General features: G+C 45.0%; 1 protein-coding gene and 1 long non-coding RNA gene across 6 annotated transcripts; one reads left to right on the top strand and one right to left on the bottom strand.

Annotated features, from left to right (window-relative positions):
- Positions 1–1,573: 1,573 nt before the first annotated feature.
- HORMAD1 (HORMA domain containing 1) lies at positions 1,574–19,348 on the top strand. 4 transcript variants are annotated; one of them, XR_012626731.1, is made up of 14 exons: positions 1,574–1,600; positions 2,307–2,356; positions 2,713–2,857; positions 3,987–4,050; positions 5,645–5,681; positions 6,076–6,096; positions 6,200–6,226; positions 6,902–6,969; positions 8,783–8,934; positions 9,541–9,797; positions 10,960–11,023; positions 11,554–11,603; positions 15,033–15,109; positions 18,313–18,325. XR_012626731.1 is itself a non-coding variant. In XM_074853321.1 (14 exons), the coding sequence occupies exons 2-14, from the start codon at positions 2,324–2,326 to the stop codon at positions 18,391–18,393; spliced, it is 1,110 nt and encodes a 369-aa protein (XP_074709422.1). In that variant the 5' UTR covers positions 1,574–1,600; positions 2,307–2,323; the 3' UTR covers positions 18,394–19,348. The 4 variants fall into 4 exon arrangements, 2 of the variants coding, with proteins under 2 accessions (XP_074709422.1, XP_074709423.1); XR_012626730.1 differs by lacking the exon at positions 18,313–18,325 and adding an exon at positions 15,828–15,910; XM_074853321.1 differs by lacking the exon at positions 11,554–11,603 and adding an exon at positions 15,828–15,911 and having other exon boundaries at positions 18,313–19,348.
- On the bottom strand, positions 14,283–18,293 carry LOC141936406 (uncharacterized). 2 transcript variants are annotated; one of them, XR_012626733.1, is made up of 2 exons: positions 17,285–18,293; positions 14,283–14,436 (listed from the first exon to the last, which is right to left on the bottom strand). It is a non-coding gene; the product is annotated as an uncharacterized LOC141936406 (long non-coding RNA). The 2 variants fall into 2 exon arrangements; XR_012626732.1 differs by having other exon boundaries at positions 17,288–18,293.
- Positions 19,349–20,877: the final 1,529 nt, after the last annotated feature.

Raw genomic sequence — 20,877 nt, 5'->3', positions numbered from 1 at the left:
ATCTCTCTCCCGAGCAGGTTATTGCACACCAGGCACAAATCCGCTTTTCGGGTAATAAGCTGACCAAGGGATCATAAAGCTGTGCACATTTCCTGCTGCTTGGAGAAGAGCTTCAGGTGGAGCTGGTCCCCTTGAAGGCCAAGTGTATCGGGAAGCCAAGTGTCCTGGCCTCCCATCATCCCACAGACACCCTCACCCTGGCCGGCTGCTCTTTACAGAATCACAGAATCATCCAGGTTGGAAAGGACCTTGAAGATCATCTAGTCCAGCCGTTAACCTAGCATTGGCAGTTTCCAACTCCACCAGATCCCTCAGCGCTGGGTCAACCCGACTCTTAAACACCTCCAGGAATGGGGACTCCACCACCTCCCTGGGCAGCCCATTCCAACGCCCAACAACCCCTTCTGCAAAGAAATCCTTCCTAAGAGCCAGCCTGACCCTGCCCTGGCGCAGCTTGAGGCCATTCCCTCTTGGTCTGCCGCTGGGTCCTTGGCTCAAGAGACTCCTCCCCCCTCTCTGCACCCTCCTTTCAGGGAGTTGCAGAGGGCCAGGAGGTCTCCCCTCAGCCTCCTCTTCTCCACACTAAACCCCCCCAGGTCCCTCAGTCGCTCCCCATCAGACCTGTGCTCCAGACCCTGCACCAGCTCCGTTGCCCTTCTCTGGACACACTAGAGTCATTCAATGGCCTTTTTGGAGTGAGGGGCCCAAAACTGAACCCACTCATCGAGGGGCGGCCTCCCCAGTGCCGAGCCCAGGGGTCACATCCCTTCCCTGTCCCTGCTGGCCACACCAGTGCTGGTACAAGCCAGGATGCCATTGGCCTTCTTGGCCCCCTGGGCACACTGCTGGCTCATTACCAATCCCCCCCAGGTCCCTCTCTGACTGGCAGCTCTCCAGCCACTCCTCCCCAGGCCTGTAGCCCTGCTGGGGGTTGTTGTGGCCCAAGGGCAGCACCCGGCATTTGGCTTTAGTGAAACTCCCCCAGTTGGCCTCAGCCCATCACTCCAGCCTGTAACTTTATTTTTGTTTCGTTTGTGATTTGGGAATTGGGCATATGGACCATCCCACTGCTGCCAGAAGTGTGGGGAGGGAATGTAGCCGCTGTCAGTGGCTGCACATCGATGCAAATTTTGGTTGTAATGACCCCAAAATCCAGACGCTGCCACCCTCAGCTGCCATGGCACCCACACAACACAGCCTGGGATCAAGCACAGCGCTTGCGTTGAACAGGGAAGTAAAACCAATTTGGAAGGGAAAAGGTCACGTCTAACCTGCTGGCTGAGACTGCAATCTCACTAAAACCTCTTCTTCACATTGAAGCATAAATCGCATTGACCTCCACATTTAAAGCCTCCACACTGGCTTAAAAACGCTTCTGTGAACGGCAGCTGTGAATCCCTTTTGTATTTAGTTAGGCTGAAGAGCTGAGAGAGAGGCACCGCCTCGCTTTAACCCGCGAGCGGAGTTTAAATTAAAGCCCAGCTTGGCGCGGCGGCGCTGCGCACGGCCCGCAGGGCGCGAACCCTCCCTTTGCGCACGGCCCCTTCCCCTCCACAGCAGAGGGCGGGTGACCGCAGCAGCGGCCGGAGAGTGTCTGGGGGTGAGGCGGGGTTGTGCTGGGCCTGGGCTGGGCCTGGGCTGGGCCTGGGCGTTTGTTCGGTTCCTCCCCTCTGGCGGGGTTTTGGTTCCCGCCCTTGCTATTCTTGTGTTCTGCCCCAGTCCGTGGGTGGCGTTTATGCCTTGGGTAGGCAGTTTTTTTATAGGTGGTGGGGAAGGCTTACAGTGCTGAGGGTAGAAGGTTTAATGAAAACATGACTCACCAGAAAGAATAGCTGGAGAGGGGTCTCCTTCCCCAATACTCATTTAAATTACAAAGGAAAACAATCCAAGCCTGCAGGTGTTCAGCAAAGGCATTGCTCAGTTTTGACTGGAGGTGACTTAAATGTGGAGAGCTTCTTCTTAGGGTCTTTTGAAAGTCTGTTAGGCTGGATGCCAGTTAGCACTTCGAGCATCGCTTTCGGAAGCTCATGTTGCATATAAACAGGCACACTATAAAAATTACTGCCTAGTGCAGCGTTGGGGGAGGTCTGTGCTGGTGTGAAAATCAAGAATCAAATACTGGTGATAATTAGTTGAACTGTGCTCTTGCCTTAAAATTACAGTGTTTGTTTGATACAGAGTGGTTGTGCAGGAAGCATTAGCTGGTTTAGGTACTGACTTGTTAAAGCTGAATAGCTGCAGTCTGGGCTTGTGTGCACTTACAAATAGTGGTCATACATGTGTTAATGCAGGTGTTTTATTAACAGACAGAAGAGTCTGCAAAATGGCAACTGCTCAGAAGCAAAGGGATTATGTGGTATGATTTTCTTGTTTATTTCAGCACAGTATATTATTGGAACTGGAAAAATAATTAATTTCAGCTGAAATAGTGCACTCAGGTGCTCTGTAATATTTCTTCACTTGAAAATTATAGGCTAATTCAATCTTTTAAGATGCTTATGAGTCTGAACTTTGTGGTCGTGTACTTGGTAGGAATTGGCTATGTCCTAAAAACAGTAACAGCAAGCATTAGGAATATGTTGAACTTTATAAATAACAAAATTCATACTTTCAATTAAATTAAAATGTTGAGCAGACATTGGACTGGCTTGTAGACTGTACAGGTTTGTTGTTGTAGATGGAGATTAATTCTTTTCTTGCTCTAACTTTCAGAGTGCAGTTGTATTTCCTAGCAAAATATCTACTGAACAGCAATCCCTGATGCTAGTGAAGAGGCTCCTGGCAGTAGCGGTGTCCTGCATTACATATCTGAGAGGAATCTTTCCTGAAAGTGCCTATGGAACAAGATACATGGATGGTAACAGGCAGTTTTTATGATTCTTTGCAAAATCATAGAACGGTTTGGGTTGGAAGGGCCCTTAAAGATCATCCAGCTCCAACCCTCCTGCCATGGGCAGGGCCACCTTCCACTAGCCCAGGTGGCCCAAAGCCCCGTCCAGCCTGGCCTTGAACCCTTCCAGGGAGGGGGCAGCCACAGCTTCTCTGGGCAACCTGTGCCAGGGCCTCACCCCCCTCCCAGGGAAGAATTTCTTCCTTAGATCTCATCTAAATCTGCCAGTTTAAACCCATTACCCCTTGTCCTATCCCTACACCCCATGATCAAGAGTCCCTCCCCCCTTTCCTGTAGACCCTTTCAGTCCTGGGAGGCCACTCTAAGGTCTCCCTGAGCCTTCTCTTCTCCAGCTGAACCCCCCCAACTCTCTCAGCCCGTCCTCACAGGGGGGTGCTCCAGCCCCCCGAGCATCTTCGTGGCCTCCTCTGGCCCCGCTCGAGCAGGTCCGTGTCCTTCTGCTGTTGGTGCCCCCAGAGCTGGACCCAGCACTGCAGGGGGGTCTCCCGAGAGTGGAGCAGAGTGGGAGAATCCCTCCCTCGCCCTGCTGCCCATACTGCTCTGGGTGCAGCCCAGCACACGGGTGGCTTTCTGGCCTGCCAGCACACATTGCTGGCTCCCAGTCAGTTTTCCACCCCCAACCCCCCCAAGTCCTTCTCCTCGGGGCTGCTCTCCAGCCACACCTCACCCAGCCTGGATTTGTGCTTGGGGTTGCCCTGACCCGTGGGCAGGACCTTGCACTTGCCTGTGTTGAACTTCATGAGGTTTGCAAGTCCCACCTCTCAAGCCTGACAAATCTATTGTCACAGGGTTGTTAAGAAGTTACTGAGTGGTTTTTTTAGAGCTACTTGGTCTTCTTAATTAAAGGTAATAGCCATTTTCAATTACTGTAATGGAAACTTCACTAATGCATTAATCATTGAATTTTGTTAGATAGTGGTGATGCTAACTCAGCAATAAAACCATGCCTACACCTGTCAGTAATGTTAATTTTAGTCTGCTTTTGATATACTTTTAGGGAATGAACTTCACTTTCTTAGCAATGTAGTTGCATTTTGCCCTAAGTAAATAGGCACGTGTATATTCTTTTTTTGAGATCTCTCTGTCAAAATTCTGAGGGAAGACAAGAACTGTCCTGGCTCTACTCAGCTGGTGAAATGGTATGTTAATTACAGTGGATATATAACATTGCCATAGCATGTCAATTCTGAAAGATACCTTTCAGGTTGTTTGCAGATACAGAGAAAAAGTTCACTTTGCTGCAAGTGAACACTTGCCCAGGTAGTACTTTCGGTGCATGGTATTTACTACGTTGACAATTTTTTTTAAATGGGAATTCGAAATGTGTCTGTTTTGGTGGAGATATAACTGACTGGTACAGTTGTGTCTCTAGAAAGGCTTACAGCTTGGTGCTTAGTAGAGCACAGATCTTTGTTTACAGAGTGATTACATTTAGTTTCTGTGGGTGTATGAGTGCTCAACAGTGCACATAAATGCAAAAATCTAACCAGTAGTTCCCCTCTAGTTGAAGAGGAGACATGGCGTTACCATTTTGCATCTTGAATTTAAAGATCTTGCTCTCAGACTTGTATAAGAAAGTGGCACTGTTGGCCTTTGTATTCAGAAGCAGAATTCTGTCTGCAAATAATTGTCTGCTTGTACATTCACACAGTCGAGTGTGTCACTTGGGACTAGAGGTATTTATTTTGATTTTCTTTCTGTTCACAGTAACTGTGAGATTTGTTCCTGGCTGCTCTCTTTGCTCTTTAGAAAAGAGTATATAAGGCCTTTGCCTATATTCTTATTTTTTGTTACGTCTGTAAAGGCCATCTTTATTCTTTTTGCACTTTTCCCAGTTGTAGTACAAGGTAAAGCATTGGAAATGATGCTGCATTTGGCAGAGGGGGTTTCAGCTGCTGTCGGTGTCGAGGTGTTCAGAGATGTAGGTCTTAGCTCTGATGTTAGAGGTGAAATCAGGCATCTGCTCTTTGTCCATGTGCTGTCACTAAGAGAGGGGAGAAAAAAGCTTCCTTTACTGTAACCTGGAATTTCTTAATTGATCTTCTGTGGTAGAGGAAACTGAAGTGGCATGGAGCGCGTTTCACCTCACCCTCACGCATCAGACATTAGCGAGGGCAGTGGCGTGGCAGCCTGTGGATGCTGACAAGGAAAAACTCCCTGATTTTTGTGGGAAGGGTGTGTGCTAAATGTTTGGAGTTTACTGGTGAGTAGCCTTTTTTAACTCAGCATCATGTACACACCAAAACCAATTTTTGCTTGTTGACTATATTCAGAAGAAATGTTAGAAAAAAAATTAGGGTAAGTTTTGGTTCACTATTTGGCTGTTTGCATGCTATAAAAAGCAAATGCCAACATTTAAATAAAGGCAAATAACTCCTTTGTGCTTCCTAGATGTTGGTGTTCAGCTGAACTACTTATTTACAAACTGATTAACGAATACATGTGTTAGAAGGTGTTTGAAAATGTTAGGTGTACAGTTGCATTATGTTTTTACTGATGAATTATTTACAGATTATATTTTTACTTACCGTGCAAAGAGGTTAGGATGATTTGGTGTTACAAGGATAGTCATTGTATCATTACTAATAAGATAGAATAATGGAGTAAGTATTTATTGTTCTAATATAGTAAGGCTAAACACATGCATGTAATTTTTTAGGACTATTTTACTTAGTCAGAAGCAAAGAAAATGGAAATTAGTAGTAGATGGACAATGTTATTTGATTTTTGCAGGATGTTAGGATGCTATGATGCCTTGCAGAAGAAATACGTAAGTCTTCCTGTATCGTTTAGCTATTCTAAATGTATTGAAACATTCATTTATGTCAGTTTATCAGCTTCCGGCGAGGTTACAGGACATTCTGGTTGGGGAATAGCTGAGTTTTAGTATGTTAAAACAGTTAGCTACAATGTGGGATGCACAGACATTTCAGGATAATATTGTTTGTAAACAGAAACACTTAAAGTCAGGGATATGTAGGAATTGTCTTCTGCCAGTTGAGCAAGTCCTGTCTTAGGTAAGGAGTTAAGTGTATGAAGGGGTTTCTCTTCAAACAGGCCTTAGTTGTCTATGTTGGTTTCCAGAGCTAGAGAAACAGAACAGCTTGGTAAGCAGAAATGGGCTATGGAATACATTTAACGTTCTTTAATTTTGTTTCTGACAGCTGAGAATGATTGTCCTAGCAGTAAGTATCTTTGAAAAGTAAGGCACGCTTTTTTTTTAAAGGTAGGTGCTTAGAGATATGCACAGTTCTTACTCTGTTTCCTCTCTTTACTTTAAAAATACAGGTCTATACCCATCCAGAAGATCCTCAGGTAAATCTGCTAGAATACTTTACTGGATGAGTAATGATAGCATGCATATAGTGAAATGTATGTACAAGCAATAGTACTTAACATTGACATTAATGCACATTAAAGAAAAAACAGGCCATCTTAAAATATCAAAAGTAAGAATCACTAGAGCCAATCAGAATTGCCACATAATGAATTGCCTTTAAATATCTAGTGCCAGGTTATTCTCAGGCCAGTACAAGAAACCCAAAGTGAGGTTGCAGAGTTAAATGCCCATAAAGATGCATCTTCCTAACTCCGCATAAGAAATTCACAGAACTTCTTTGTGAAAGACACACTATGTTTTAACTAACCACTGGGTGTCACCATGTCTGCTATGTGTGTGCAACACTTTCATAGTGATTGAAGTTTGAACGAATATTTAATTCTAAAAACTTAAAATGTTTTGAAACATCAGCTTATCATGGTGATTCCCAGAAAATAATGTAGATCATTTTTATTTGATGACAATTACATACATTAATACTGTTGTTACAGCATTAGAAAGCTGTGTTCAGTGCATGTAGGTGGATCAGACAGGAGTTGGGCTATCATTATTTTTTTTAAATGAAAGGTTAATAGATTACTAGACAGAAGCAGCAGCAGTAATAGTTTGCTTGACAGCTGATAGTTTAAAATTACTGGATTTGTTTGCAGACAATTACAGAATGCTACCACTTCAAATTCAAGTACACCCACAATGGGCCACTCCTGGATTTCAGCAGGTACTGTCACTGTGACTTTATTCTGCTCTGTGGTTTTACAGTCCATTTGCATATACCTGAATGTAAAAACATTGGATTTTTATCAGTTTGGTGATTCTTTTCTTAATTCTGGATCTTAAGACTAATTTTATGAACATTTACTATTAGCTTAGACTTAATCTGACAAAATGATTCATTGTATTTTATGCTCATATTTTTAAATATCTACTCAGAAGATGATTCTTTGTGTCAGAGTCCAATACTCTGACCAGGTTCTTTAAGATACTTCATGCGTGGAGGGTGAAGTGTTTAATATCAGATTTATTTATCTGAAGATACTTGATGTTACACAGGATTTCTCAATTAGCAGAGATGGTAGCTCTTGCAATACACAGTTCAAACATGGTACCAGTGTGATTCCCATTGCTGCTCTGGATAATATGCTCATGAGACACTGGGCATCCGCAATCATGGGGAAGAAATATGTGGGCTGAAGCCAGCTCCAGCCCATTGCTCTTTTCGGAGTTCTTTTGCTAGTTGTTTAGTTTTTATACTCTTTGGGCTTGGCCGCATACTCCCCCATACTAGTCTGGCAAGGAGACATTCACATGCTTTTGCTGAACTTGAGTAGAAACATTTACACCACCAGCCGACCCACTCCCCTGACACAGCTATTTCTCTAAAATGAAGACCATGCTCAAGTCCCTTGTGTGTTGAGATAGTCAGCCACAGCTGTGGTCAGTGACACCCCACGTTATTCCCCGAGCTTCATGGACATATCACCCTTGCCTGTCTCCACTGAGCCTTCTTCCATCGTAGGGATTTATTGGGCAGTCACAACTGCAAGGAAATGGCTTCTTTTAAGGCCAGTAACAGAAATAGAGCAAGTTCATATGCAACAAACTTTTCTCAGCTTTCCTCCTGCATAAAATGCTTTTTAAATTAAAAAAGAAAAAAAAGGCTGCAGTGCTGCAGACCTGGATCCCTTGGGCTGAGATTAGTTACCTCTGAAAGAGATTGTAAGTCATATAAAAAACACTGGTGGAAAGGGATGTGACTTGCCCACACCAGGTTGCCTTAGTGTATTAGCATAAATTCATGCCAGATGAATTTGAAAATACAAGGCATGAGCCTGCTTCTCTGACACCCTGGGAAGGAGATGACCATCTGCAGAGGGGTGGGATGTTTGAAACCATCGCAGTTAAGGGTGTGCTTCCAAAAGATGGGGGTTGCCCAATGAAATACCTGACAGTTGCTTGCCTTGTGCTGGCTCTTCAGGTCCTCAGGTGCCTCTAAGCTGTGTGGCTGTGAGGAGCAGGGGAGTAGAGGGAGAGCACTTTTAGCAGCAGTAAGGTAGGATTTGGGTCAGCTGGTCATAGAACAGAAGCATGGAAATGTCACAGCTGGGTGCCAAGAGTCACTTAGGCACACATTTTCTTGTAACCCTTCTTGTCAAAGTCAATAGTGTTACTTGTTTTATTTAAGGGATTGGGGAATTGGGGCTTTCCAAAGTACCTATTTTTTACTTCTTTCAGATTGGGTATTTTTTAAGCATTGTGTAATGTAAAATACAGTAGTCAGTCACAGCTGCTGAACCATAACACTTTCATGATGTCCCTGCCTGGGTGTTTGATCTTCCCAGAGGCAGAGAACACACAGGTCGCTTAGTTCTAGGAATTGCAGTGCTTGTAATCACACACCTTAGGCAGTAAATGTGATGTCTGCTTGTGGCCTTCATAGAGTCTGTTAAACAGTCCTGTATCGTAATACTAGAAACAGCTTACTCTGTGTAAAAAAAAAAAAAAATAAATCTGAATACTTTGTCCGTTTTTAGTAAGGATAAAAGGAATGATTCCACAATCACCTGTGCAGACACCAAGAAAGCAAGTATCCTCCTCATTCGCAAGATTTACGTTCTGATGCAAAACCTCAGTCCGTTACCAAATGATGTTTGCCTGACTATGAAGCTGTTTTATTATGATGAAGGTAGTATTTCCCTATTACCTTGATTTATCAACTGTGTTCAGACATTGGAAAACAATTCAAAGAAATATTTTCATGTATAATCTTTATGGCTGCTGAGACTTGTTAAATGATGGTATTTCGCCTGTGTCTGTTTCTCACAATCATTTCTAAAATCCAAGGGGGATGGATTTGATCTCACTGTAGGAACACAATCGTGTCATTAACTTCATTGGAGCAAGGATTTCCGTGTGTTTTAAACAACTTGAGTTTTCCTCAGTATGTTAGGATGTAACATCTCTGCCAGACTAATTCTGGTTTGGATGACTATTTAAATGTCTAGCTCTGCTTTCAGAATGTATTATTGCTTTATAACGAAAAATCAGAGCTTCTAGCTTGTCTCTGCATGTATAAACTGTTTCAAATAGCTTTAATTGAGTTTTGTCTCTTGTGTAGGGGAAGAACTTAATCTGAATACAAGTTGAATATTGATTATTCCCCTCCTCACACAATTTTTTTTAATAGCCCTTTGTATTTAAAGGGAAAGAGTGTCTTTTTGCTGCACAAGTTAAGATTAATTTTACAAGAATGTGTTTCGTTCTAACACTTTTAATGAACTCTTTTCTGCAGTTACTCCGTCTGACTACCAACCTCCTGGTTTTAAGGAGGGTGAATGTGAGGGGATGATATTTGAGGGGGAGCCTCTGTATCTGAATGTGGGTGAAGTGCCAACACCTTTTCATATGCTGAAAGTGAAAGTTACAACTGAAAAACAACGAATGGAAAATATTGATAAAAGCTTCCTAAAGCATGGAGAGACAAATGTGCCTCTCCAGGTGCTCAGAGTGGACAGAGATGATCCAGAAGAAGAGAACCAGGACATGAACGTAAGAGCGCAAATGTTGTGTAGCTTGTTGACATTTTTTGTGATTTATAATCTAGAAAAGTGCCATTAATTGTTTTACTGAATGTCGTACTATAGCATTAATAAAATAACTGTGTTTCCAGATATATTTAAGCAAGACAATATGTCTTCAGGACATTTTTGCTTTTATTTTCCTGCTCCGGTTAGCGATCTGTCATTGTTCCAGCAGTACTGAACAAGGGCATCAGCACAATGCCTGTCCGCAGCCACAGCGCTGGCAGTCGTGTCTCTGAGACCGGAGAGGAGCAGCAGGGTGAGAAGCAGAGAGGCACCTCCATGCTGTGGGTGCAGGTGCTGTTTGTTCAGCTCCACACACGGGTGAAACCTCCCAGGAGCTGTCACACACCAGTCCCAAGCAAGCTGCTGTGGCCAGCCAGTACTTACTGGCCATAAATTTGCTCTGGGATCCTCTTGTGCAGCATACAGCTCGGGATGCCACGGCTAAAGTTAAAACAAACTCAGCTCTGTCTGAGCTGTTTTCCCCTGGGGAAATCTGCCTAGAAAAAAGCCCAAAGTGAAGCTTGCTGAAGGCATGAGTGCGTGACAGGCTTATGCATCCCGCTGCTGATGCGAGAGCGCCCGAGGTGGCTCTTGGGACCGTGCTTGGCTTCAAGCAGTTGGAGGCATACATTTCTGGGGTCAGTGGAGGCAGGCAGCAGATACCTTCAGTCATGTTAGAATGTGCAGATATGTGTGCTGATCTAGACTGTCCATAGGTGAGGAGGAGGGGGAGCTTCAGGGTTTTTGGCCCCTCCTCCTCAATCAGCATTGCTAGGGAGGCCTGTAGGTGATGAGATGAAAATAAACTGCTTGGCTCTCTAAATCTGCATATGCCTCCAAATTGCTGTTTCGTAGGCAATAGGAAGGCAGTAATTGATGCACTGATAGTATTCTTTCAATAGCTATTGTTCCAATTTTAGTATTTTTTTACAGATGTTTTTCTTGGTAGTTGAATTAAATGTGTGCTTGCACTAACAATTAAGTAATGCTGAGCCAGATTCAGTTATTGCAGTGCAGTTTGTTCCACTGAGAATCCATCCAATAAGCTCTGGCCCTAAGCATCTGACTATAAACCCTCTTCCTTATTTGTCTGCAGTAAGTGATAGACCTTTTTCTTAATCTAGGAAGATCCTGTCTTGGATAATGAAGTAGAAGATAGGAATAATGTAAATATTGCAGAAGCTCAAGGTAACATTTATGTGTACTTTTCGAGTCTCTTCAGCTTGTGCCTCTTTTTCATGATGTTACTAAAACAAAAACTCGGTTTGCTGATGTAGACCACTATATTCAAATTTACATTGTATTTTCTTCACATACATTGCTATGCCTTTATTTCCTGTTGTGGCTTTGTTCTGGGAAACACTTGGTTAGCAAATGCACTTTTTCATGTTTCTATTCTAAAATTCTGATTTTTCTGTTCCATTTATCAGATAAGCTAAATCTAATGGGTTATATATTTAGAAGTAAATTTTGTTGTTTGGTTTCTCTATTATTGTTATGTTTTTAGTAATATATTTTCACGTAAAGCTTGCAGAGGTATGTGCTCTTGAGTTCACTATTGCAGACTTGGGAAGCAAAAAAAAAAGTCCAGGTCTGTTTTTGTTTAAATCACAGCTGTTTGGACTGTATCCTCACAGCTTCAGCCACTAAAGTTTAGCAGAAATACCATTTTTAGGCACCTTTTTTCCTTAAGCTCTGACCATGGTCTGATTCTGCAGTCCATACATGCTTCAGTCTGTGTGCTTGTGGAGGAATCGAGACCGTCAAGGTTTGTGTACGCAGAAGAGTTTTTATGTTGTGGTAGACTGAATGATACCCGTGTAAAAATACCCATCGTGTGATGCATGTTCTTCTGTGCAGAGGAAGCTGTTTATTACTGTAGTTTGCTGTTCCTGATAGAATCAGCAACTTCATCACAAAATATGTTTTCTGAATGACTGTATGGTTATGTCTGTGCTGCTGGCTGTTTTAGTGCCTCTTCCAGCTGCTTGCTTTCACAGCTTTGGACCTGTGTGCCCTTTTCTATTGCTGTGTACATGGAGCATTTTGATAATTGCAAGTGAACTTTTTGAACTTTAGTTTTAATAGGTACAAGGTCTAGCAAAGCATTTAGTATGGATCTCAGCAAACTGAGTTTCCTCAAGTAAAATCCTAACACTGTAAAATCTGTCAATGTAAAACTACACAAACAATGGGAGTAGCAGTAAAAAATAAATTCCAGGTGGAAGCCTATAAGGCACTTCTCAAGAAGGTACCATAAACATTTACTTCTGTTTTATTTAAAAAAAAAAAAATCATATAACAATTTCAGTAAGCAATTAACCGAGTTCTGCAGCAAGTATAAATGGGATCTTATGTTTTGGAAGCACTCTGAGGACTCTTAACACTGCAAGGCAAAGCTGCCTTCTCCCTTGTTCAGATAAAATTATGCCCTTCCTGCTGTGCAGGACATTAGGAAGTACTTGCTCATCCTTTCTGATAAAAAACAGCAGCACCTGCCTTGTATTTTTCTTAGCCTTTATAAATAGACAGTTTTTTGCACTGTTTGCTTGCAATCATATAAATGTCCTCCACTGTAAGCTCTAAATGCAGAAGTGCCAAGAAAATAACTGTCCTGGCTATACCAGCCTGATTGCATCTGCTACCAGAAATATGCCCTGGAAGCACTCCATTGTTTTGTGGTGGGGTTTTTTTTTGTTGGTTTTTTTGGTTTTTTTTTTTTTTGTAATCAGTTCTTCAAGATGTGGACCCAGCCTGTCATCAATTCAAAACATGAGACAGCAAGCTCTGTCCTCAGGGATCTCTGAGAGCAGCTTCCCTTTAAGATTTTAGAGAAACTAGGAGGGAAAGTAGAGGATGATTTATCTTTAGATTCCCCAAGAAAGCCCCGGGGCTCAAAGACCTGAACTTTGCTACCAAACAAACTGAAGAATGAATTGCTGCTTGTTTATCTGCTCATCTTGGAGAGGCCATATAGGGAGCATCCAGACAATACTGGTACCCATCTGCTGTACATAAAGCATTTCAAACAGAGCAGAGAAGGATCAAAAGAGGAAATAAGTGCCCCATTTGGAAGTACAAGTAGAGATGGTGCAGACAAGTATGCTCAGAAATGCTCTGATATGCTGATGTGAAATAGGATAGCTAAAGGAACACAGTTCCCAAGACTGTCAAATAGAAAACTAAGCTTTATGACCAAAAGTGTGTGGGGGGAATTCCTTTATTTGGATGAGAGCCTATGTAAAATGTTTTTTTCCCATAGCAGAAGTACAGGCTTCTGTGGACATAATGAATACATGGGCACTCCTAGAAATGCTCATTAGTGCTGCTGCTTGCTCTGTTCACTCTTCTTAATGCATTTCCCTACAGCTGCATCTGCTCTGAAATATAACTCTGGTTCTCCATAAAAACTTCTAGACACGTTGCTTTCCATGTAACTATAAAAGTGGCAACCATGTCAGCGCTGAGGCTTTTTGTCCTCCCAACCCAACCAAGACCAGCAGCTTGTTGGGGCTACCATGGTGTCAGAGTGCTTGCAGGGACAGCTGGACAAAGCAAGTTGAGCCTGAATTTTATTTTATTTAAAATGGGTTGAAGTGTCCTGTCATTCAAGCCCAACGCTGAACAGGCTGTGCTGCGTATTTAAATTGTGGCATTAATGTTTTTTTCAGAAATAAAATGTGCAATTTTGCAAAACCAGTTAACATTTCCATGCTGTTCAAAAAATAATCATGAAAATGTGTAGGAAACAGCATGTATGGATCAGCGTTTTTATCTTGATGGTGCTAATAGGCTGCAGAACTGGAATAACCACATAAAGCTGTATCTGGTGCTTTTAGAAATTCACAGAAGTTCCAAAACCATGCAAAAATGCAGCAAATGGCCAGCAGGGACAGGGAAGGGATCTGAGCCCTGGGCTTGGCACTGGGGAGGCCGCCCCTCGATGAGTGGGTTCAGTTTTGGGCCCCTCACTCCAAAAAGGCCCTTGAATGACTCGAGCGTGTCCAGAGAAGGGCAACGGAGCTGGTGCAGGGTCTGGAGCACAGGTCTGATGGGGAGCGGCTGAGGGACCTGGGGGGGTTTAGTGTGGAGAAGAGGAGGCTGAGGGGAGACCTCCTGGCCCTCTGCAACTCCCTGAAAGGAGGGTGCAGAGAGGGGGGAGGAGTCTCTTGAGCCAAGGACCCAGCCGCAGGCCAAGAGGGAATGGCCTCAAGCTGCGCCAGGGCAGGGTCAGACTGGCTCTTAGGAAGGATTTCTTTGCAGAAGGGGTTGTTGGGCGTTGGAATGGGCTGCCCAGGGCAGGGGGGGAGTCCCCATCCCTGGAGGGGTTGAAGAGTCAGGTTGACCCCGCGCTGAGGGATCTGGTGGAGTTGGGAATGGTCAGGGTGAGGTTCATGGTTGGACTGGGGGAGCTTCAAGGGCTTTTCCAACCCAGATGATTCTGGGATTCTGTGAATTGCTTGTTTTATTGAGTTAGTATAATGCTTTATTTACAGGAGCTACAAGACATGGGAAAATGCATTTGTCACCCTGAAATTCTTCAGTCATTTCCACAGCTGAAGCACAGTCATCTTTAACCAGTTCATGATTATATCTGTATCCTAGAAAAAAAACCCAGCATGGATTAGAAACAGCAACACAAATAACCTGCAGAACTGCCTGCTTATTCTTCATGGCAGCTGCAGAGAGTGACTAGGGGAACTGTAGCTGCAGGAACTGCAGCCAAAGTTGCTCGATCGTGTGTGGCTGGGCTACAAAATGGGAAGTGTCTGCTGGCAGTGGGTTCAGAATATGCAGAAGCTGTGCCAGAGTGGTCCCCCAGGGCCATTTGCCCATTCTTGGAGTGCAAAATGGGCTTGTGATTTTTTGCTTGGAAGCAAATCTCAGCGTAGACAAGCCTTTAGCAGTACAGGGTATAGACAAGTTTGGGGATCAGGCCCACTCTTGCAAAGATCCTGTGTGTAAACCTGTACTACTTAGCATGAGCATCTCTTGCATGTTTGTGACAGATAATGGCTGAATTACAGATGTAAGAGGGTGTGATGCTTGCTGGAGTCAAGGACTTGCCTGCACAGTTAGAGCCCTTTTGAGCACCTCCCTGCGTTTATAAAGTGCACGTGTTCCTTGTGGGAAAACATCAGTGTTAAGAGGCTGCTTGTGTGTTGCCAACAGTGTGCTTTATTAAACTCTTTTATAGAATCAAATTTAACTTGTGAAGAGCATGAAGTTACAAAGGCTGGAGGGAATCAGAATCTGTATGTTTCTAATCCTCAGGTATGAAAACTGTTGTCTTAAACTTTTCCTAGAGTTTTTGTGAAGCTTCTTTCCTACTTGGAGTGATTACTAAAGGCTTATTTACCACAGTTGGTATTTTCAGCAATAAAATGCCTTTACATTTTACTTTCCGATGTTTTACAAAACCAGTTAATATTCTAAAGCAATGAAAAGCACTAACAAAAGACTGTTCCTCTGTGATAGTTTTCAAACAAAACAGTCTGGCTGTTATTAAGAGAAATGGGAATGTAATTTCCATGTTTATAAACTGTCATAACTAACCACTCTGCCTCATAGAAATTTCTCTGTTAATTCGGACCAAAACTTGTTTAAACATTGATTAGAACTTAAAATGTAGGTTTATTACTCAGACTTAAAACTATATTCCCTGCATATAGTAAAATGGTGTCATGGAAATGTGGAGGACTACTTCAAACAGAGGTCCTTAAGATTTCTTAAAACAGAATAGCCCGAGGCAACTGTGAGTGACTTACTGTATAAAAATAGCTGATGCTTTCATCGCTCAGGGCTCTTTGACACATTCAGCTGTAAATAAGTGCTGTTGACTTCCATGGGTATACTCCTGGATTTAAATTTCAGCTCAAGCACTGTGGTGAGCGGAGACAGAGCTCTCTGCACACTCCAGCACTGAACCCTGCTGTAGCCTCTAACACGTGTTTTTTACTGTCACAAGGCAACATGTATTTTCTGATTTTAGGTTGATCATTTGGCAAGCAAGACGTCTGAGCTTAATATGTCAGAGAGCAGGACAAGAAGTGGAAAGATATTTCAAACCAGCACTGTTAGTACAGTTTTTTTCTCTAGTTCTGTTATTCTTTAAGCCTTCTTTCTGTTCCAAACAGTGAATAAAACTCTCAGCTTTAATACATTTCATGTTGACAGAATGAAATTCTCATCACTTCTAAAATTCCCATTAAATTCAACACATTTGAATTCTTAGTGTCAAAACAATATTCTATTCCAAAGAGTTAAAAGGTGAGTGTTGATGTAGTTAACGCAGGTTGAGAAACATTCATTAGGATTGATTCATTTCTTGAAAATGCATTTAGCCAATTCTCCCCTGGTTTAATCTGTTGTTGATGGGAGCGTGTGCCAGCAGAGATCCCCAGCCCAGTGTGCCATATGCTTCCTAGTGATTTTACTTGAAAAACATGAGGCCAAAATTCTAACCTCAGCTCTGTGACTCATACCAAGAAAAATAGGTTATTTCTTGGCCTAATCACATTGCAGCAGATAAGTCTTGTAGTCGGTGCTACTTGCAGGGAGCCAGATTCCTCCAGCCTCACCCAGGTGGAGCAGAAGTTGACTTCAGGGTGGAATTTGGCCTTTGGGGGTGGCACTGGGGGCCCCCCCCTCTGTTGCCACTGCCCTCACCAACTGAGCTTGGCAGCTTCAGCTCTGTGAGGCTCTGGGGGGCCTTCACAAGCCCTCCACATCCCAGGGTTCTGCGTTACTGGGAGGTTCTTCTCAGAAAAAGCTGCTCAGTCAATACCATTCTAGTAAATAAACAAGTGCTCTTCATTTACAGTCAGGAGGGGAAACTGCCTGTCAGGGCCAAGGAGAAACGGACCCTTCCTGTCCCCGCTCAGGAAAGCTCTTCATTAATTTTTAGTGCAGCAGTTCATAAGGATTCATAATGTGCAGCTCAGTCGTTGCCACTGGCTTTCTCCTAAACTAATACTTGCCTTCTTTCTGTAAAGGCTGATGGAAATCAAGTTTGGGAGTATGCAAAATTCATTCTCCAGCAGAATGTTCTAACGAAATCCAGAAGAGAAATTTGTCTGTGTCTTAAATATCTATGTATGAAAGCTGCATGTGAAACTCTGATAGAGTTTGCAACAAATTCGTGAAGCAGAGATGTTAAATTCAGAATATAGAAGTAGTAGGTTCAGTGTTTTTGTAAAGCACTGCTTTTACTGCAGAATAGAATTTTTTTTTTTTACTTCTGACGTGGTTTAAACCCAGCTGGCAGCCGAACACCACACAGCTCCTCACTCACCCTCCTCCACCCCTGGGGAATGGGGAAGGGAGTCGGAGGGGTAAGAGTGGGGAGACTCCTAGGTTGAGATAAAAAGAATTTAATAATTGAAATTAAATTATAACAATAGTAATAATAGAAAATACAAACAAGCAATGCACAGTGTGATTGCTCACCACCTGCTGACCGATGCCCAGCCCGTTTCTGGCCAGGGATCCCAGAGAAGAGAGAGTCCTGAAACCACAGTCCTGGAAGCGAGAGCGAGTTTCCTGATCGACCCCCATCTATCCCCTGAGCACGACGTTGTGTGATCTGGAATATTCCATCGCGCAGTTGGGGCCGTTGCTCTGGCCGTGCTCCCTGCCAGCTTCTTGTGCACCTGCGCACTGGCAGGACAGGGGAAGTTGCAAAGTCCTTGATTTCTTAGCAACAACTAAAAACATCAGCGCGTTATCAGCATTCTTCTCTTATCAAATCCCATTCTGAATCCAAAACACTGTTCTAGCTACTAAGAAAAAAAAAAAAAATTAGCTCTATCCCAGCTGAAACTAGGACGACTTCCAACCCCAGGGTCATATGTGGTATTTTTTATTATTCACTGATACAGGAAAAAAAAGGAACATCATTCTGAATGCTCACTATCATGTTATGTTTGTTTTAAAAAAAGGTTTTATTCATGCACTTAATACTAGAATTTAAACAAAGCACAGTTGCTTTAAATAATCAAAAGCACAGGGGCGCTAAAGGCTAAATTGTCGTCTTTTCACGTGTGCAAGCCAGAAATAGTTGGATTAGCTCATGAAGCGAGGCTGTGTGGTGCTGAGCCCCCTCTCCCCTTGGTGCAGGGCCCCGGGTGCTGCCCCGCTCCGCACTCTGCAGTCGGGGCGCGGTGTTGGAGCGTGGGGTGCTGCCTCTGGGGGGGGTGGGTGGAACAGCCCCTGTTATGTTCTCTTGAAGCGGTGACACAGGGAGAGCCGGCTGTTACCACACAAATCCCTGCCCTCCGTCCCTACCTCGGAGGGAGGGGGGTCAGTTCTGCCGGACAGCGGTACCCCGGTGTTAGGCCAGGCTTAGCATCTCCTGGCAGGTGGAGCCGGCCTGCTCGGGGTGGGCTCTACCCGCGCTGGACTTGCTGACGTGGTGGGCAGGCTGCGGTCTGTGCTGGGCGGCGACCTGCAAGGCAAGATTTATTTTCCTTCGACAGGTTCATCGGTTGGAACTCTCGTCTAGTCAAGATGTGCTGCCAAAAAGGAGGAAGATCAGTGAACCAAAGGAGCAGTTTTAGATCCCCATCTCCCCGCCGTTTGTTTACAGAGTTCTCCACACCACTTCCATTTTGTTGTTCAATGAGAATGTTCACATGCAAATAATTTTCATATTTAAACATATTTTAGGGATCTTTTTTGTTCTATTTGTCATCAAAATGGAGAGTATTTGAAGGAAAGAAAATCTGTCGAGGAGCCCAGCTGAAGGAATCAAACTTTTTTTATAGGAGGTCATATCACACCAGGACAGACAGAAGGTACCTGACTACTGAGGTAACTGAGAAAGTTTCCGTTACAGAGGTGATTTGGGGGACTTAGCTCCCTGCTTATAACACGTTTAAATCCTGATGGTGATCGTGCAGCGTTCATTACCCACAACACAAGGTTTCACCAGTAACTTCGGGCTGTGTTTCAAAGCTGAGCAACTCCATGGCCAGAACCTGCCTTATGGGGCACAAACCCCCACAAGTCTTGGGTTAATTTCTGGAGTTTTACGGAGCCGGTTCATTGTCAGTTGCAGCAATATTACATTTTCTGGTTTTACTACTGGGACAGTTAGGGCAGCTTGATTCTTTGCATTTCTTCCAGACTGAAGGCACCAGGCTCAAGTGAAAAACAAGCATTCTTCATACCTTCAATTACATATTTCATGCCAAAGCACAGGAATTTCTGTACAGCTGTGGTGAGAGAATGTAATTACAAAGTATTAATCTGTGGCCGACATCTATTATGATGGTGTGAGATTATTTCAATAAACCTTTATGTACTTAAAATGATTAGTTGCAGAAGTTGAACATGGAACACTTCTAACAAAATATAATTTTTCCTGTGCTGTAAATGGAGTGAAGCTGTTCCTGCATGGCGAAGAGCTGCTGCTGTCTTTAGGTGGGGATAGCTGAACATTTCTTTATGTGTTTGGCTTTTAAATTAAGAATGTCTTTTTATCATTCCTCAATTAAAACAACGTTAACAGTTGCTGTGTATTTACTGCGTGGATTTGTGTACGTTTAGGGGCTCTCTCTAGGCTGTGGCCACTCGGTCTTGTTGCAGCTCTGGGGGTTTGGGGCTGAGCCCGTGCGGGGTGATCAGAGCGGAGGGGTGCGGGCAGCAGGGCACGGCAAGGCCAGAGCAAATTTGGGGGGGAAAAAAAAAAAAAGTTGACTCAGGGTTTGTTGGTGGAAGCACTTGCCAGCGTGTTCCCTTCTCTCCAGTTCATGGCACAGAACTGGAGCCCTGGGATTGAACTGGCAAACGCTGCTGCTGCCTCGGGCTGGACGGCTGAGGGTGGGGGGGGTTTAACTTCTGCGGACTGGGAGTTGGGGGGTTCAGCTGGAGGAGAGGGGGCTCTGGGGAGACCTTAGAGTGGCCTCCTAGGGGCTACAGGAAAGGGGGGAGGGACTCGTCATCGGGGCGGGGGGGGATAGGACGAGGGGGAATGGGTTTAAACTGAGAGAGGGGAGATTTACAGAATCCCAGAATCATCTGGGTTGGAAAAGCCCTTGAAGCTCCTCCAGCCCCACCATGAACCTCACCCTGACCGTTCCCAACTCCACCAGATCCCTCAGCGCTGGCTCAACCCGACTCTTCAACCCCTCCAGGGATGGGGACTCCCCCCCTGCCCTGGGCAGCCCATTCCAACGCCCAACAACCCCTTCTGCAAAGAAATCCTTCCTAAGAGCCAGTCTGACCCTGCCCTGGCGCAGCTTGAGGCCATTCCCTCTTGGTCTGCCGCTGGGTCCTTGGCTCAAGAGACTCCTCCCCCCTCTCTGCACCCTCCTTTCAGGGAGTTGCAGAGGGCCAGGAGGTCTCCCCTCAGCCTCCTCTTCTCCACACTAAACCCCCCCAGGTCCCTCAGCCGCTCCCCATCAGACCTGTGCTCCAGACCCTGCACCAGCTCCGTTGCCCTTCTCTGGACACGCTCGAGTCATTCAATGGCCTTTTTGGAGTGAGGGGCCCAAAACTGAACCCACTCATCGAGGGGCGGCCTCACCAGTGCTGAGCACAGGGGTCAGATCCCTTCCCTGTCCCTGCTGGCCACGCTGTGGCTGATACAAGCCAGGATGCCATTGGCCTTCTTGGCCCCCTGGGCACACTGCTGGCTCATTACCAATCCCCCCCCCAGTCCCTCTCTGACTGCCTTAGATGAGCTCTAAGGCAGAAATTCTCCCCGGGAGGGGGTGAGGCCCTGGCACCGGTTGCCCAGCGCAGCTCTGGCTGCCCCCTCCCGCGAAGGTTCAAGGCCAGGCTGGACGCGGCTCCGGGAGGCGGCGCGGCCCAGCCCGGGGCGGAGCCGGATGATCTCCCAGGTCTCTGCCAGCCCAAACCCTCCCGTGGTTGTTACAGGCCAGAGCTGCCCCGTCCCGCCGGGCGGAGGGCGGGGGGGGGGGGGGGGTGGGGGGCGGAGCCGCCACGCGCGCGACCTTCCTCCTGGCGGGGAGGAGGAGGAGGAGGAGCAGCAGCGGAAGTCCCGCCCACGGGCGCCGCCGGCCACGCTCATTGGACGC

The sequence above is a fragment of the Strix uralensis genome, chromosome 32 (genome assembly GCF_047716275.1).
Source record: "Strix uralensis isolate ZFMK-TIS-50842 chromosome 32, bStrUra1, whole genome shotgun sequence".
Lineage (NCBI taxonomy): Eukaryota > Metazoa > Chordata > Aves > Strigiformes > Strigidae > Strix > Strix uralensis.
Note: the sequence above shows the minus strand (reverse complement) of the source record. Positions and strands in the feature narration are given on the sequence as shown.